Raw genomic sequence first — 14,680 nt, forward strand, 5'->3', positions numbered from 1 at the left:
TGTATATAACAAAAGATATTTATAGTACCTTTTCCTAAGGAATTTAAATGGATTTATTGTTTGTGCAGAACATATTTTATGGATATAGACAGGCAGTGGGAACGGCCTCGTTCATTTTTCAGTTGCTTCTGCCACCTGGTAACACTGCGCAGCAATAAAAACAAAAAACTTCAAACTAAACCGCCATATTTCATTTAATTTCTGTGCTTATCTATGGATCGGACAACCATCGCGCCGTGGAAAGCCGAAGAGAAGGAGCAGAGCGAGAAGCTGCACAGGAAGCTGCAGGGACTGGCTCTGGTGCATCCCATGCCAGACGAGCTGCGGAAGCTCATTGCTTGGGACATGTTCCTCAAGCCCAACCAGGTGGCCTTTGTGCATGTGATGCACTACCTCTTCCGCCTGCTGGATCCCGCAGAGTTCAAGCGACGCTTCTTCTGGCCCATCACGGACAAAAAATCGGAGGCGAACTTTCGCTCCAGCACGGTTGAGTATCTGAAGCATCTGAACGAGAAGCACCAGCTGCATTGGGCCAACATCAAGTCCTATTTGGTGGTAATGCCCGGAGGCATGAGGTTTATTAACTTTCTGCTGGAGTTTGTGGGCTTCGTGATCCAGGAGTGCATCAAGCAGCGCGAGAAGTCACTAGGCTTAGAGGCGGGAACACCAAACGTGAGCGCCAAGGTCATGGCCCGCCAAAATTCCGTAATGAAGGAGTATGCCTCGTCGTATGTTGTCAATCTGGAGGAGAATACGTCCCTGTTGCGCGACAAGACCCAGAAGATCCGACGTATGATGGCCGATCTGTCTGCAGTCATGGGAGTGCCCGAGGAGCAACTGGCGGACGATTGCTTTCTGGATGAGTTTGAGGCCACCGCTGCACTCGGCGTGGAACGAGTCATTACCCAACTCGAGAAATTTGACCTGGAGGCATCTCTATGTGGCCTCAAGGAGGCCATCGATATTTTCCAACTGAAGCAAGCCGAGAACAACCAAAGCAAGGAGGCGGTAGAGAAAGCACTGCGGGGAATGCGAGTTCTGTTCGACTGTGATGCAGCCACAGAAGGTAGTGAGTCATCTTTGGGTAATTCCCGGTAGGACCTTAAATTTAAATGAGTTTTAATTTCATTGCAGACTTTTACGATCCTTTGGGTGCATCTAAAACGGGTGCGCTCTTGAACGGCTTCAATCGGATCAGCGGCACAATTGCCGAGCAACTGGATGCAAATGATCACTACAACGAATCGACTGCGTTTGTCACCACCGATTTGCAGGCTCTTCGCGTGGAGCTTACACAGTCTGAAATTCAGTTGAAAAATTTTCTAAAGAAACTAAACGAGCCGTCCAAAAAGGAGAAGGGAAGTGCTACTGCTAGTGCCACTGCAAGTGCCTCCGCCAGGGGGCAGACGCTTGCGCCGGCCACGCCTCGGTTCGAATCAGTTATCAGCTCCAAATTTGTTTCCACGCCTCCCATCAGGATCGACATGGGCGGCGGTGGAGGGCGCAATGCCCCAGTACGTCTTGCACTCCAGGATGACTTCAATGGCAAACAGTTCGATGCCTTAAGCAATAGTTTACTCGGTAAGGAGTGATCCCCGTTCATTTAGTAACCCCCTATCCTAATCCGTTTTCACTTTCAGCACCAGCGCCGCCTCGATCAGCACGTAAGCTGAAAGTCCTGGATCAGTCGACCGGCATTGATCTTAATGGGACAATGAATCGATCCAAGATCAACGATCCCATGCAAATGCTGCGCACCATTCACAAGAACACCTCCAAGGTCAAGACAGCTCCGCAGGCGAATCTCTCCGCTCTGGGCAGCAAGTGGAAGCAAATGCAAGCTTCTTTCGGTTTCGATGAGGCACCAGTGCCAGGTGCAGCGGTGATCTCCCCTCAGACCTCACCAACTGAACCCAGCGACCCCTTTACACCGTTGAGTGCTAGCGAGTGCACCCGAATTGAACGCATTCCGCGCACATCGGAAAACAACAGCTCACTGGTCGCCAAGAGCGCTGCGGTTATTAAGGTTTTGGAGGTATCTCGGAATGTTCTGAATCTGAGCACCTCGCCATCTGGACGCCTGGATGCACTAGTTCCGCACACCGAGAGCCACCAGCAAGACACGCCACGTCTTCAGCTCAACGACAGAACAATCAATGTACGTGCACTCAATAAGATTCTTAGGGTTTGTCGTCACTTTACGAATAAGTCCTTGGTTAATAAGCCAAATATGAAATACGAGTCTTAAGTTCCATTTTTTTACAGGACTCACTGCCGCTTGAACCCGATTTTAACATTGAAAACGACCAGAATGCATTCAATGTCTCGCGTAAGTTCGATTTTGATCAGATTGGAGGTGATGATGACCTGCAGAACATCAGCGATAGTGTGCTCAAGGATATTATCTTTTAGGCAAGGGAATCTCAAAGTGCCATAACTGTTGAGCTAATAGTCTTAAATATTTTCTAATGATTTAAGCTTTGTGAATGAGTTAACTTCATAATTTGAATAATGTTACTTATATGATATTAAAACTTCAATATTCCAGCTTTTAAGCAAATTTCTTCTCTGGTGTTCTCAGATATTTATTTAATTAAACAACCATTGAGGCAGTATTAATGTTTATTATGTATACTTTTAAAAGTCAAATCTTATAACTATTGTTCTTCATTACGGCTTCCTCGGTCTTTAACATCCCTGCAAAATCAGACTTTCTGAAATGAGTGTTTTGAGCGTTCTAGATAAACGAAAGTAAAAACAGAAAACAAATTGTATAAAAATAAGAAAATATTATCATGTGTCTTAATGGGATGGAAAAAGTAAAATAAAATAAGAACAAAACAGAAAAATGTGACTTCAATGCATTCACTTTTATTAAATTCGAAAATTATAATCAAACTTAAATAAGTTTATCGTTAGCCTAGACTGCATGAATGTGAGATATGTGTACTTTCGTGTCTCTGCATACAAATTATTGTATGGTACTGCTTTTGGTCTTTATGGTCCGCGCCTATCACATGTCTAGCCGCATAAAAAACGTTTACATATGGATACTGGCGTATTATATACACTAGATTAAAGATTAAGAGTATTGGCAAAGGTGTGTGCATTTTATGCAAACCCTATTGCAGCCGGTTGAGCAAACGCTCACAACCCCTTTCGATTTTGGGCTAGAATAAATATATATATATATATGTATATGCTTCATCTCAATTAACTTATAATTTGCACTGCCGTTTCGCCTACTTTCCGCGGCGCTGACGCGGCGGCAGGTTGTTCTTCTTGCCCAGAATCTTCATCAGCTGCTTGGACATGAAGAACGGCTTCTCCGGCGAACCGTCGTTCCGCTCGCAGTCCTCCAGGAAGCACAGAAACAGTGTATCCACGGCCGTCGAGTACACACCAAAGAACACGCTCGTTATGAGAAAGGCGGCAATTACCACCACCGCGGTGGGCACCGCGAAGTAATTTAGTTTAATAATATTCGGATTATTGTCCAGGAAGAAGTAGGTGGACGCCCCCGCGCCAGCGGTTAGCAGCAGTTTCGACAAAAAGAACAAAAAGTCCGTGACCTGATCGAGCGTCACCACACGCAGGAAGTTCCTCATAATCAGGTTAAACGAGTCCGCAGCACTGGAGCAAAAGTTCTTGCCATGAATGGCGCACATAATGTAGGCATTCCGATTGAGGAACTTCAGGAAGTTCTCCAGCAGCCAGAAGAAGCAGCGCATGCAGCAGAGGATGGCCCGTGTCACAGCATTGTCGTACTTCTTCAGCTTCTCGTGTATGTATTCCAGCACCAGGCGGATTAGCCGGACGATGGCCAGGATGAGTGAGCCGAAGGCCACAGTGCCCAGGTGGTAGAAAGCGGTTTGGCAGAAAGCCCTTGTCAGGGTGAAGTAGGGCACATCCCTCTTCTTAAAGGTCCAATACCAGCGGGCAAAGGTGGAGGCCAGCACCATGTAGCTGAAGGCGGAGATGAAAAAGCTAAGCCACAGGAAGCCAAAGACGTTGTAGAAGATGGCCCACTTAATAATAATCGGATTATTAATCGAGTCAAAGCTGCAGGTGGTTTTCAAGCAAGGATGCCGGTTCTGGAGAACGCTGCAATATTGTTGGAACACTTTCGGGTCGCAGGATCCGCCCACTGTGTAGTTGATGGCTGGACCTTCGCAGATGCAGTCCTCGTTGGTCACTTCACCACTTTTCGTCAGCTGACGCACCATTCGAAAAGAAGGATCTCCAATGGAGCCCAGATACAGGCCCACTCCAATGGCAAACGCTATGGCGGCAATGAAGAGTACCCAGGAGAAGATGGGGAAGAACACGGTGCTGATCACGCTGCTCACCGCCTTGCTGCCCTCCTTGGTTAGGGCGATTGCTATGCGGATGCGCTTTCTTAGCACAATTACCAGCAACAGGATAACCACGAAGCTTACCCCTAAGAAGATGGACAGGTAGAGCCAGGTGTTTTTGTTCTGCAAAACATTTTTGACCGTGGAGTGCAGATTTAAACCGTGTTCGGGGACCGTAGCCGTCGTCTCCCAGCGCCTGTACTCTTTTACGGTTTCGTAAATGCCCGCCAGTAGGCCAATAAGCACGCCAAAGATGGAGAACCAGAGGATCGGAGCGGAGAGCCAGCGCATTAGAGCGATATAGATCAGTGAGGCAATCAGGGTGCAGAAGCATGCCACCAGAACGATAGACCAAGAGTTTATCAGATCCTCGACAATCTTTTCTCCCAAGACTTGGGCGTCGTTAGTGCCATTGTAGAAGTGGGCTACCATGTTACCCACGAGCTTGGTTAGCCTCTTGTCAGTTTGCATCATCTTTTCCTTGATGACAGCCTCGTTGAGTCTGCGCTTGCACTGGATGATCGGCTCCTCGTCCACTGGAGTCTGTTTATTGTTCGCCTGCGGAGCAAGTAGAGCCTGGGCCATGACCCGGGCCTGCAGTTGGACTTCTGTGGTGGCGTTTCCGGGCAGCTGTCGCAGCTCCCGCTCCGATTTTCCCCCACGTAGCAGGTAGGAGGGAATATAATCACACACGCCCTGGGAAAACTCAAAAAGGCATCGTTTGAGGAATGGAGCACTCTTGATGTACCAGCTTGCACACTCGTTTCGGTCAATGGCATTCTGAATGTCCGATTTGGTGCGAATCTGCGCTTTGTGCTCCTCTGTCAAGCAGATGAGGCGACTGTGCAGCTCCGCAAAACTCAGTTTGTCCTTCATGGTTTTCCAGACGAACGTCTCCTTGGGACAAGTCTCCACACAAATCTGTTGAAAATATCATTCGTTATAAGTAAGATGAACACATCTTCTACATGAGACGTTAGTGCTAACTCACCTGTGGAGTTTTACATCCAGTGAGGGGTACAATTGGATCAATGCACTGGTTCAAGTCGAAAAAGAATAGGTTCTCCTTGTTCAGCACCCCGGAGTCCATGCCGCACTTCCGGTTGTCGGAGTCCGTGGGCACCAGCAGCTTGTTGAGATCGCCGTTCTTGATGGCGTAATGGGCGATAAAGGCCCATCCTCCAAGAAAGAGTACGAAGAGCAGCAGGCAGGGCACATCCGTGCAGCTGCGATCCCTTTGCCGGGGTCCCGTGAAATTCCGGTCGTAAAGCAGCGGCTTGCCGTACTTGTTCCTCAGCTCCACGCTATCCGTCATCGCTCTCTACTGAAAGAGTCCAAGAAGAGCCGAGTGCTATATGTATATAGAACTGTTATCTATCGGTCGTCGTCTCTTGGTAATGAGACTGTCAGGCGTAGATCATGTAATTTATTTCCGTGCATGCGTCACTGTTTTAAAAATGAAAACCACATCTGTAGAGGGTGGTTGTGTTGGTGGTGAAGCCAACAACCAGCGGCTCTTTTTGTTCTAGTTTGCTTGCTAGTTGGATGGGGAAATGACGCTGGCTAAATGAATGTATGTCTGCGATAAGGTGGGGTTTGATAATATCAAAAGACGGCTAACGATCCCTTTTTGTTGATTGTTTTGAACCACAATTAAATACTATTCTCCTTGCTTCTATGTTTTATTGTCACAGAGGTCAATGAATAACTTTATTGTGTTTATCATTTTAATAAATAATGAATAAATATGAAAATAATAAAGAAAAAAAGTTATGAATAAATTCCAGAGAATTTTGTTTTCTTGTAAGGTTAGTTATTCACTCATTTAGTTATTCATAAAAAGATATGGGGAGCAAAAAAATGCAACTATAACTTCTTCGCTTTAAAAGCTTCCCTGATAACGATCGTGAACTGTACGAATCTCTGCAAATATGTTGTAAATATGAAGGTACTCAGCAGAAAAACAGCTCGAGCGTGTCACAAATTGGCAATAATGACGCATTAAATGGGGAATTAAATTTGTGCGCTCACTTGTTGCTACTGTTTGATTGTTTATGTGTATCGCTGTGTTTTTGTTTGCGGCTTCTGTCCATTTAATGTGAAAAACCCGTCGCCGCCTTTAATGGATGAATTCCCAAAAAGCACACAAGCTTTCGTTGAAAATGGAAAACCAATTTGGTTTGGCAAGGCGTTTGGACCACATGTTTCAAGGTCGATTGCCGTAACTTCATTTCGGTGTAGGAATTTCAGTGTCAGGGAGTTGAGTTTATCATTCCAGCACTGCTACAGGCAACACTCGCAATAGCGAACCCTAACTTGATGCAAAAAAAACAACTCAATTATGATAAGAAAGCTAGACCTTTAACTCAATTTCATAATTTTAAGTGCGGCAAACTGGTTTCCACCCGAGTTTTCCCTGTATCAAGTGAGCACTGTGCTTGACTTGGACTACGTCACTTCAGATAAAAGAAAGCAGTCGCAATTCTTATCTTATAATGGTAGTCTCTTGTTTCCCATTTGAACGACTTCCCCTTGTAGTTTTTTGCAGCTACAATTCAACAAGGCCCCGTAATTTTCTAATGGAGTAGTATTACTCACCTTTGCTTCCAGAGATGCGACAAAGGAGCTTCACTCTTCTCGTCGCTTTTCCTTTCTTTCTTTTTGCTCCTTTATTGTCTCATGACACTTTTTAACGAGCGGCGGGGGGCTTTTTGTTCAACTCGCTTTATGGGACGGAGTCACTACTCCGGCGAAAGTCACCGGACCACTGAAAGCGGGAAGCCTTTGTCGGAGCTCCGTATCCCGTACGTTGCTCTCTGGACGTCGGTCACTTGCACTCGTTGGATAAGTACACACAAGAGCCAAGTGGGACTGCAAGCATAAAGGCAGCATAAGTATTCATGTGCGAGTATTGGTGTGGTGCCACTTGGGGATTGTGGATAGGGAGTTGGGGGGTTGGGGATTGGATGGTGAAAAGAGTAGCACGGCACACTTTTGTTAATTGCACAATCCTAATCGTTTTCACCCGATAACGAGCACTGGCCATTCCCGTTATAATAACACCTTGCAGTTTCGACCGAATTCGAATTTCTGTGCATGCAACTCTTTTTGTTTCGCTTATTTTTGTTGTGGAGCGGGCGCATGGAATTAGGCCCCTCCCCCACCAAGCTCACGTACTGCGACTCACTTGCACTTACGCTAATTAAACGGCGAGCACTTGACTTTCCGCGAAGTAAACAGATCCACAATCGAAATAATACTGAATAGCCCAAAGAAAATCTCCCCCCATCCACGACCCAAAACTCTGAACAGCTGTGCCGATCAGTGTTGCAAAAGTGCCCGTTCTGGTCAAAACAAAGCAGAAATGTGTGTGGAATGTGGCACTGCACAGGGATGCACTAAAGCTAATGCGAGTATTGGCTGCTTTCAAGCTAAAAAAAAGTTTAAAAAGCCTGTAAGTTATGAAAAATTTCGCATTGGCCTTACCTTATAGTTTGCTTTACGATTTCAGTAAAATAATCAAGCTGCAAATAGTATAAGCCACTTATGCATATTCAATTTTCTATCAACTTGGTAGCTCGGTACTAGAACGTAAAACTTTCTAGATAGTTTATTGACGATATTTTGGAATTATAAAACACCCATACCAATTAAATACTGCTTGCTGCAGCAAACCGCAGCAAGTCTCGGCTTGAACTGTGGGCAGTGTGAACGGCTCTGTGTAATTTGCAAAAAACCGCGACCAGTGCTGCGCAACGCGAGTGCGAAAGCCAAAAGCAGGGTCGGATCTATGGTGCGGGGTGGAGCGGAGAGAATGTAGCGTTGAGGATTTTAACAAGAAACAATTTAAGAATCGCGCTCCTGGCCGTGCGAAAAGCGCCTGGTCGAATTGTTTAAATGTCCCCATTGGTAGCGTCGATTGCGTGTGTTTAGTTCCCGGTGTGCTGCCGTTAAAGACTGTGTTGTTTTCGTGCCGGCAAGCCAACCAATTTGAAACCCCCCAAAAAAGTTTCCACTTTTTCATTCCCCCAGAAAAGTGACAATTATTCGTGGCCGCGGTCGGCGGATGCAGCTGCAAAGCGGGCGGCGATTAAAGTAGTGCAATCCGGCGCAAGTCCTCGCCATTTGTTTATGTTGATAAGCAGTGTTTTTGGGGCAACAACAAGAAAGTGCAGCTCAGTGTGAAATTGCCACGGTTATTAAGTGGTTGTGGTTGCTTGGTGTACGTGCAGAAAACCTTAAACAGACATCCCCAGAAGAAGAGGAAGCAGCGCGAAAGGCGGAGGAGGAGGAGCAGCAGCAGCAGCAGCAGCGACGTCTCTGTTGTTTTTGTTTGGCTGCGAGGAAGAGAGAGGGAGAGAGCGGCGAAGAACACGCGGCTCTTTCGAAAAAAAAGGGCGGGAAGGCCCTTTCGGCTCGGGGTCGAATAAACCCAATCCCACTCGATATTCGTAACTCTGCCCGCCGGAAATGTCAAGAGGGGGCGAGCACAAGCGCGTCACCCTCACCTCGATCATCCAGGGCGATGCGGGCTTCTCGCGCTTCGGCAGCAACTTCCTGGAGCCTGATGCTCCGTCTGCTGCACCCAACAGCTCCTCCAAACCAACGACAAAGACTGCCAAGTGCATTCGCATCAAACTCGATCTGTTCGAGACCGATTCGAACAAGTATCCCGAGTTCAACTACTCCCGGCTTTTGTACTTGGAAAAGGTGAGTGTGTATGTCAGTTAGAGGATCACCTTCTAAGTCCTTGTAATCCGCAGAAAAAGGCCAAAAAGCTGAAGCAGGTGACCACTACCAATGGCTCCGGAGGCACTGATCCCTTTGCCGACAACGATGACGATGTGGCACGGATCGTCAAGGAGCTGGAGGCCAAGTATGGCAACTCCTATGCCACAGGCAGGGGGAAGAGCAAAAAAGACGACTACCGGGACATTGGAATGGGGTACGATGAGTCGGACTCATTCATCGACAACACGGAAGCCGTAAGCACAAGAAACCTTTACCGAAGAAGGCATTTTAACATTAAACTATATTCCCTGTGCAGTACGACGAAATCATACCGGAGGAGGCGGAAACCCTGGAGGGCGGCTTCTACATCAACTGTGGCGCACTGGAGTTTAAGAACCTTACCAAGAAGTCCTACACCACGCGTACAGATGCCATCATCAAAATGCCGGAGCGATCACGCAAGCGCATGGTCTCGTCCAGCTCGGAAAGCTCATCGTCATCGTCAGACGATGACGACGAAAACGATGATGGCAACAATGAGGAGGAGGACGAGAGCGATTCCGAGGACGACTCCGAGGAGAACGATGAAAGCGACTCCGAAGACGACTCCGAGAGTGAAAGTCTCGAGGACGAGGACTCTGCTGCCACAGCCAAATCCAGCAGCAAGTACAAAGACAATCATCAAGCTAAGCGGGCCAAGGTCATCGTTACGGGCAAGTCCAAACCAAGCTCAAGTTCTTCGACGAGTGGCAAAAAGCCGCCGACCAAGCCGATCACCACTTCCTCATCCTCAAACTCGCCACGACCCAGCACGGTGGAGATTTCGGACACGGAAGACGGACAAGTCCCGGTCCCGATTCAACCATCAAGCCAGCTTCAGGCCCTGCCGCAGAGTCAGGCCCAGGCGCAAGCTTTAAAGAAGGTGGTTAAGACCACAACGGTCAAGGACATGCTTAAGGCCAAGCGTGACAGTTTCCTGAAGTCGCAGAGCGGCACGGCAGCTGTCAAGGGCGTCTTCAACGGCGAGCTGAAGTGTGTTTCCACCGACGTGTCCACCAGCGACAGCAGCGATATGGAGTCCGAGCAAGGCCGGGCAGATAGGCAGGCCGGTCACCAAGGCAAGGATGGGCAGGAAAGTGAGTTAAAAATGTGGATAAATTGTGAAAGCTTTTTCGGTTATATGCATAAGAACTTTGTTCACCTGTTTATTTTCAAGATCTTCGTACCGCCGACACTCTGCTGCCCAGCACATTGGATGCGGACATTTTGACCGCTGTCAACAGCTTCAAAGAAGCGGTAAAGAGTCGAGACATGTGCGGCAAGAAGTTTATTCTAGATGCCAAGCTTTCGCCACTACTGCTTCGGTGAGTTTGCAGCATAAGCATACACTAAGTGCAGATTAAAGACTTATGTCCATGAATCTACTTTAGGGTGTACGAGGCGGTGCTGTGCACGGACCGCAATGAACGCAACATGGTCTTTTCCCACATCGAGTACCAGCTGCAACTGCCCAAGTACTACATGCTGCGCAAGGGGAAACAAGTGCGGGCGAAGGAGGAGAAGAGGAAGTCCACCATCATGTTGGAGAAGCTGCGGCGGGCTGTAGCTGTGGTCATGCCCAAGGCGATAGCCAACTACGAAACGGAACTGCGCACATTTGCTGAACAGGCGTAAGATTATTATAAGGCCAGAGAATAATTAGGTTTCTTTACATTACGCTTTTTCTTTTCAGAGCGGCGGACGTGAACTTGGAGCAACCGCCCAAAATGCCGCGCAAGAAGTTCCAGTGGACCAGCGAGTTACGCCATCTGCTGTACGACGTGTACCAAGCGCGTTGGACGTCCTACGCGTTTCTGGCCAAGCGAAAGGACTCTTTGGAGGAGTTCATCTATTGGTATCTGAAGGATAAGGTGGTGGAACTGTGGCCGCCAGGCTGGATGCGTTTAGATGAGTTGCAAAGGGAAATAACCCGCTACAAGAACGCCAAGCTGAAAGCAAAGGAGAAGCCAAAGGCATCCCCGGCGTCCGCATCCCCTAAGCCCGTTGCAGTTGTATCTGCTCCTGAGCAAGTGCCGCCGGCAAGCAGCTACCTAAAGCCAGTGGAGGATCCTCGATCTCGAGGAAACTCTGACACGGACTCAGCTACAAGTGCCTCCTCCAACAGTCTGAAGCGAAAGCTGAAGGAGATGCCCAAGCAGACCAACAAGCCGCCGAAGAAAAAGGTGGCCAAGCAGTTAGCGCTGCAACCGCAACTTAATCCGCATCCGCAATTCCAGCTGGCGCCGGCAGCCACGGCGGCCGTCACCATGCCAGCCATTAGCAATAACAACAACCACCTGCCCCACCTGGACACGTTGCTCTCCATGCCGAGCACCTCGGCTCAGGCAGCAGCGCTTAATGCCGCTGCCGTAGCAGCCGCCAGTACGGTTCTGGATCTGGCATCCCCAAGCCGGAATATGGACCTTAACAGTAGCAGCAACTTCTACAATCTGATCAAGGCCGCCACCCTGGCAGCCAGCGGGAATCCCAGTCCGCATTCTAGCGACGGCCAAGCCAAGGTGATTGTGGGAGCTCGACCCTCTCCCCATGTGATCAACCTGGATGACTATCAATGCACCAGCGATATACTTCAGACGTCCAAGCAGCTGGCTGCCACCACCACAGTCATCACCGCCACCTCCAAGGCCGCTCAAACCACGTCGGTGGCCAGGGAAAGCAGCAGCGAGTCGGATGGCGTGGAGATTGTGGGAGTTTTTCCTGCCTCTAAGCCCCAAAAGAAAGTCCAGTCAAAACCTAAGAACAAGACACAAAACCGAGGAAGATCGTCCTTGGGTGCCGTGGGGCAGGTCAATGGATCTCTGGGCTATAGCGCAAATAACATGTACATCTACAACAACGCCAGAACCCTGGGTCCAGTGTACGATCTCACCGATCCGCATATAATGAAAACCATGTCAAATCTAAAGGAGATAGAAAAGCAGTTCATTCAAGCGGCCTTCTCGCCGAACAGCGTAAAGGCCGCCAGCGGCGGAATGGGATCCTCCGCGCCAAATACGCCTTCGCGCCAATGACATTCGGGATCGGCCGCACAGCAGCCCCTACCGGCTGCAGTGACGGCCTTTTACAATCAGGAGGCGATGGCCGCCGCCATCGTGCTTTCCACGATGAGCCACGCCTCGCCGCGCTACGACCTGCTGGCCAATGGCTCCGTCTCCATGTCAGCCGCCCAGGTGGGAGCCTCTGCCAACACACTGCCACAAGTATTTGTTAAACCCAGCCTGCCGCAACCCAGCGCTGCCGGCGAAGTGGTGACCACGACTGGAGCTGCTCACTCGGCCACGCAACAACTGCCCACAAAGTTCATTTAGCTAGGGTCATTCAGCTCGTTCCCTTGCGATTCTAATCTAAGATTCTAGTGCTGATTCTAGGTAGGTTTCATTCGCAGCTGTGTCTGCCAATTTTCCAATTATTGCACCAGTTTAATTATTGTTTCTCATTGAGTCGTTTACCTACTAAGTCAGTGTACTTTGCAAGCATTAATAAAGCAAATTTATATATATTTATTTATAGAGAACCATTTTTATTAAATAAAGGCGAATAAGTTATGTAATAAAAGTAAATCCAAAAGGCGCATTTTCTTTACACACAGCGAATATATATGTATATATAATTGATACAAAATTAGTTCTGTAAACCAAAGGATAACGCTAAAACTAGCGACTGCCGACAAACCTCGACGCGCCGTCACAGAATCGATTACTTAGTCTAATTTGTAAAAGATAACACGTGTGTCTCACGATGATATAGCCGAAGGATCGGGCGGCTGTTGGTCAGCGATCATTTTATCCAGCGTAGCACCGATGTCGCCGCCATTCGCACAAAGGCGATGGTAGACTGCTGGTTGGCCGCCGGCATCATATTGGGATCCGCCAGTTCCGGCTGCGGAGTAAGGCTGGGCACCGCCTCCCAGTCCATGCGCAGGGAGTTTTCGTCTGAAATTTTTATTCTTAAAAGATGAATTCTTTTAAATTGATAGACCAACTCACCCTCTGACTCCGACTCTGTGGCCGTCTCGATGCCGATTAGTAGGGAATCCACCGACTTCATGAGTGGCGCGTTGGTCACATCCAAGTGGCCGTATCGACCCAAGTCGCTGCGCTCCAGATCAAGGATGGCCAGTAGGTTTTCCAGCGTGTGCTGTTCGATGAGCGCACGCAACTTCACCTGCTGCGTGTAAGCCAGATACATGATATTGGAGTTTAGGAGCGATATTTTGCGCCGGAACTGCTCCTCGTTCAGCAGCTTACGGCAGAAGTCCCCATAAGCGATTTTATGTGGCAGCCGCACGTTCAGATAGAAGCTGAGCAACTGCGTCAGCTGCGCCGTGTAGGTAAGAGCGCCCACAATGCGGTAGGCTTCGAACCTGCTCGGCGTAATCTCGTTAGCCGTGGCCTTGGGAACGTCATCCTTGTTGTCCGCAAGCCAGTCCAGGTAGGCGGTATAGTCGCCATTGGCTGGCAACGAAGGGCCCACAATCCTGTATTGAACTTCACTGATCCCACTGCCATGAAAAACCCATTTGCCGCGTATGTAAGATGTATTCTTGGCATCGGCCAGCGCCGCTATGGTTTCCGCCTCCTCCGTGCGCTCCACACTGGCCCGCCTCTGCTGCTCCTCCTTGAGGACCACCTCGGCTATGGGAAACACATAGGTGACCAGCTGCTGTATGCTGCGACGTGCAGCCTGCTTTATGCTGTCCAGGAGTCCAAGGTGAGTCTCCCTGAGTTTCTCTATTTTCTCCACTCTGTCCAGCACATAGTTTTCGAGCATCTTGACCTTGTCCGGGTATTTTGGTAGATTCTTCCGCTTTTCCGCATTGGCGCGGCGCAATTCATCGCGTCGCTCGCCGAGGACGCACAGTCTCTGTCCGGTGCCGGTGATTAGTTGCTGTAGGAGCTCCAGTTGCTTTCGCTTGGCCTTGATGGCCATTAGGCGATCCTCATTGGAGCGGTGCTGCCCGATAAGGCGTTCGTAGCGCGTGCTGAAGGTCTTAAGGCCCGCCTGCAGGTTGATGTAGCGCTGCTGCTTCTCCGTTAGGCTGAAATATTGTAAGATCGATTCAGTTTACATGTGTTGTTTAGATAAGGTGGGTGGGCAAACCTTTCGGGCCTTTCCGCCTGGCTGTGAGTAATGTTTCCGTTTCTGACGCAATTGCGACAGTGGAATCGGCTGGCGCTGCAGCTGTGACACAGTGGGCACCGCATGTGGGCGCCCAATCCCGTGGTGGCGCTCCTATCCTTGCCGTTCGCATCCTTTAGCAGTTCCTTCGTCGTTGTCGTTGGCCTGCGCTTTGTTGTGTATCCTGCGACATCTGATTCCTCGTCTTCGCCGTTTGTGGAGGCGCTCGAGATGCGAAAGTTGTCGGGGGCCTTGCAGCTTTCGTCGGAGCTGGAGCTGTTTGCCATTACAGCCAGAGCATTGCAAGTAATTATTATGTTATATCTTTTGTTATTGTTAATTTTGTTATTATCGTTATCGATACCAGGACACCTATTGCAGAACGATAGGCCGGTATCGGAAAAAGAGCTGTCTTC

General features: G+C 48.9%; 4 protein-coding genes across 6 annotated transcripts; 2 read left to right on the forward strand and 2 right to left on the reverse strand.

The window, feature by feature from the left end:
• Positions 1-36: 36 nt before the first annotated feature.
• On the forward strand, positions 37-2,559 carry LOC120454559 (augmin complex subunit dgt6). Of its 2 annotated transcripts, none has more exons than XM_039639949.2 (4): positions 37-1,069; positions 1,135-1,581; positions 1,641-2,158; positions 2,266-2,559. In XM_039639949.2, exons 1-4 carry the CDS (start codon positions 214-216, stop codon positions 2,410-2,412), a joined length of 1,968 nt encoding a protein of 655 aa, XP_039495883.1. In that variant the 5' UTR covers positions 37-213; the 3' UTR covers positions 2,413-2,559. The 2 variants fall into 2 exon arrangements, with proteins under 2 accessions (XP_039495883.1, XP_039495884.1); XM_039639950.2 differs by having other exon boundaries at positions 42-1,066.
• Positions 2,560-2,851: 292 nt separating this feature from the next.
• On the reverse strand, positions 2,852-7,687 carry LOC120454555 (choline transporter-like 2). Of its 2 annotated transcripts, none has more exons than XM_039639945.1 (4): positions 7,553-7,687; positions 6,954-7,226; positions 5,347-5,679; positions 2,852-5,276 (listed from the first exon to the last, which is right to left on the reverse strand). In XM_039639945.1, exons 3-4 carry the CDS (start codon positions 5,668-5,670, stop codon positions 3,243-3,245), a joined length of 2,358 nt encoding a protein of 785 aa, XP_039495879.1. In that variant the 5' UTR covers positions 5,671-5,679; positions 6,954-7,226; positions 7,553-7,687; the 3' UTR covers positions 2,852-3,242. The 2 variants fall into 2 exon arrangements, with proteins under 2 accessions (XP_039495879.1, XP_039495880.1); XM_039639946.1 differs by having other exon boundaries at positions 7,543-7,665.
• Positions 7,688-8,075: 388 nt separating this feature from the next.
• On the forward strand, positions 8,076-12,706 carry LOC120454551 (yemanuclein). The gene is made up of 6 exons (XM_039639932.2): positions 8,076-9,065; positions 9,119-9,340; positions 9,403-10,222; positions 10,303-10,450; positions 10,517-10,756; positions 10,819-12,706. Exons 1-6 carry the CDS (start codon positions 8,826-8,828, stop codon positions 12,155-12,157), a joined length of 3,009 nt encoding a protein of 1,002 aa, XP_039495866.1. The 5' UTR covers positions 8,076-8,825; the 3' UTR covers positions 12,158-12,706.
• LOC120454561 (beclin 1-associated autophagy-related key regulator) lies at positions 12,473-14,636 on the reverse strand. Its single transcript, XM_039639953.2, has 3 exons — positions 14,247-14,636; positions 13,133-14,184; positions 12,473-13,078 (listed from the first exon to the last, which is right to left on the reverse strand). The coding sequence occupies exons 1-3, from the start codon at positions 14,549-14,551 to the stop codon at positions 12,924-12,926; spliced, it is 1,512 nt and encodes a 503-aa protein (XP_039495887.1). The 5' UTR covers positions 14,552-14,636; the 3' UTR covers positions 12,473-12,923.
• Between the last annotated feature and the right edge of the window lie 44 nt (positions 14,637-14,680).

This window comes from Drosophila santomea, chromosome 3R, assembly GCF_016746245.2.
Source record: "Drosophila santomea strain STO CAGO 1482 chromosome 3R, Prin_Dsan_1.1, whole genome shotgun sequence".
NCBI lineage: Eukaryota > Metazoa > Arthropoda > Insecta > Diptera > Drosophilidae > Drosophila > Drosophila santomea.

Excerpts from the sequence above, each read along its gene's own strand:
- LOC120454559 (XM_039639949.2), top strand. The coding sequence starts at position 214 with ATGGATCGGACAACCATCGCGCCGTGGAAAGCCGAAGAGAAGGAGCAG. Across the intron at positions 1,070-1,134 it reads TGATGCAGCCACAGAAGGTA|ACTTTTACGATCCTTTGGGT; the intron begins GTGAGTCATCTT and ends ATTTCATTGCAG. Across the intron at positions 1,582-1,640 it reads CTTAAGCAATAGTTTACTCG|CACCAGCGCCGCCTCGATCA; the intron begins GTAAGGAGTGAT and ends TTTCACTTTCAG.
- LOC120454555 (XM_039639945.1), bottom strand. The coding sequence starts at position 5,670 with ATGACGGATAGCGTGGAGCTGAGGAACAAGTACGGCAAGCCGCTGCTT. Across the intron at positions 5,277-5,346 it reads CTGGATGTAAAACTCCACAG|ATTTGTGTGGAGACTTGTCC; the intron begins GTGAGTTAGCAC and ends TATTTTCAACAG.
- LOC120454551 (XM_039639932.2), top strand. The coding sequence starts at position 8,826 with ATGTCAAGAGGGGGCGAGCACAAGCGCGTCACCCTCACCTCGATCATC. Across the intron at positions 9,066-9,118 it reads GGCTTTTGTACTTGGAAAAG|AAAAAGGCCAAAAAGCTGAA; the intron begins GTGAGTGTGTAT and ends TGTAATCCGCAG. Across the intron at positions 10,223-10,302 it reads AGGCAAGGATGGGCAGGAAA|ATCTTCGTACCGCCGACACT; the intron begins GTGAGTTAAAAA and ends TTTATTTTCAAG.
- LOC120454561 (XM_039639953.2), bottom strand. The coding sequence starts at position 14,551 with ATGGCAAACAGCTCCAGCTCCGACGAAAGCTGCAAGGCCCCCGACAAC. Across the intron at positions 14,185-14,246 it reads CAGGCGGAAAGGCCCGAAAG|CCTAACGGAGAAGCAGCAGC; the intron begins GTTTGCCCACCC and ends ACAATATTTCAG. Across the intron at positions 13,079-13,132 it reads CACAGAGTCGGAGTCAGAGG|ACGAAAACTCCCTGCGCATG; the intron begins GTGAGTTGGTCT and ends TAAAAATTTCAG.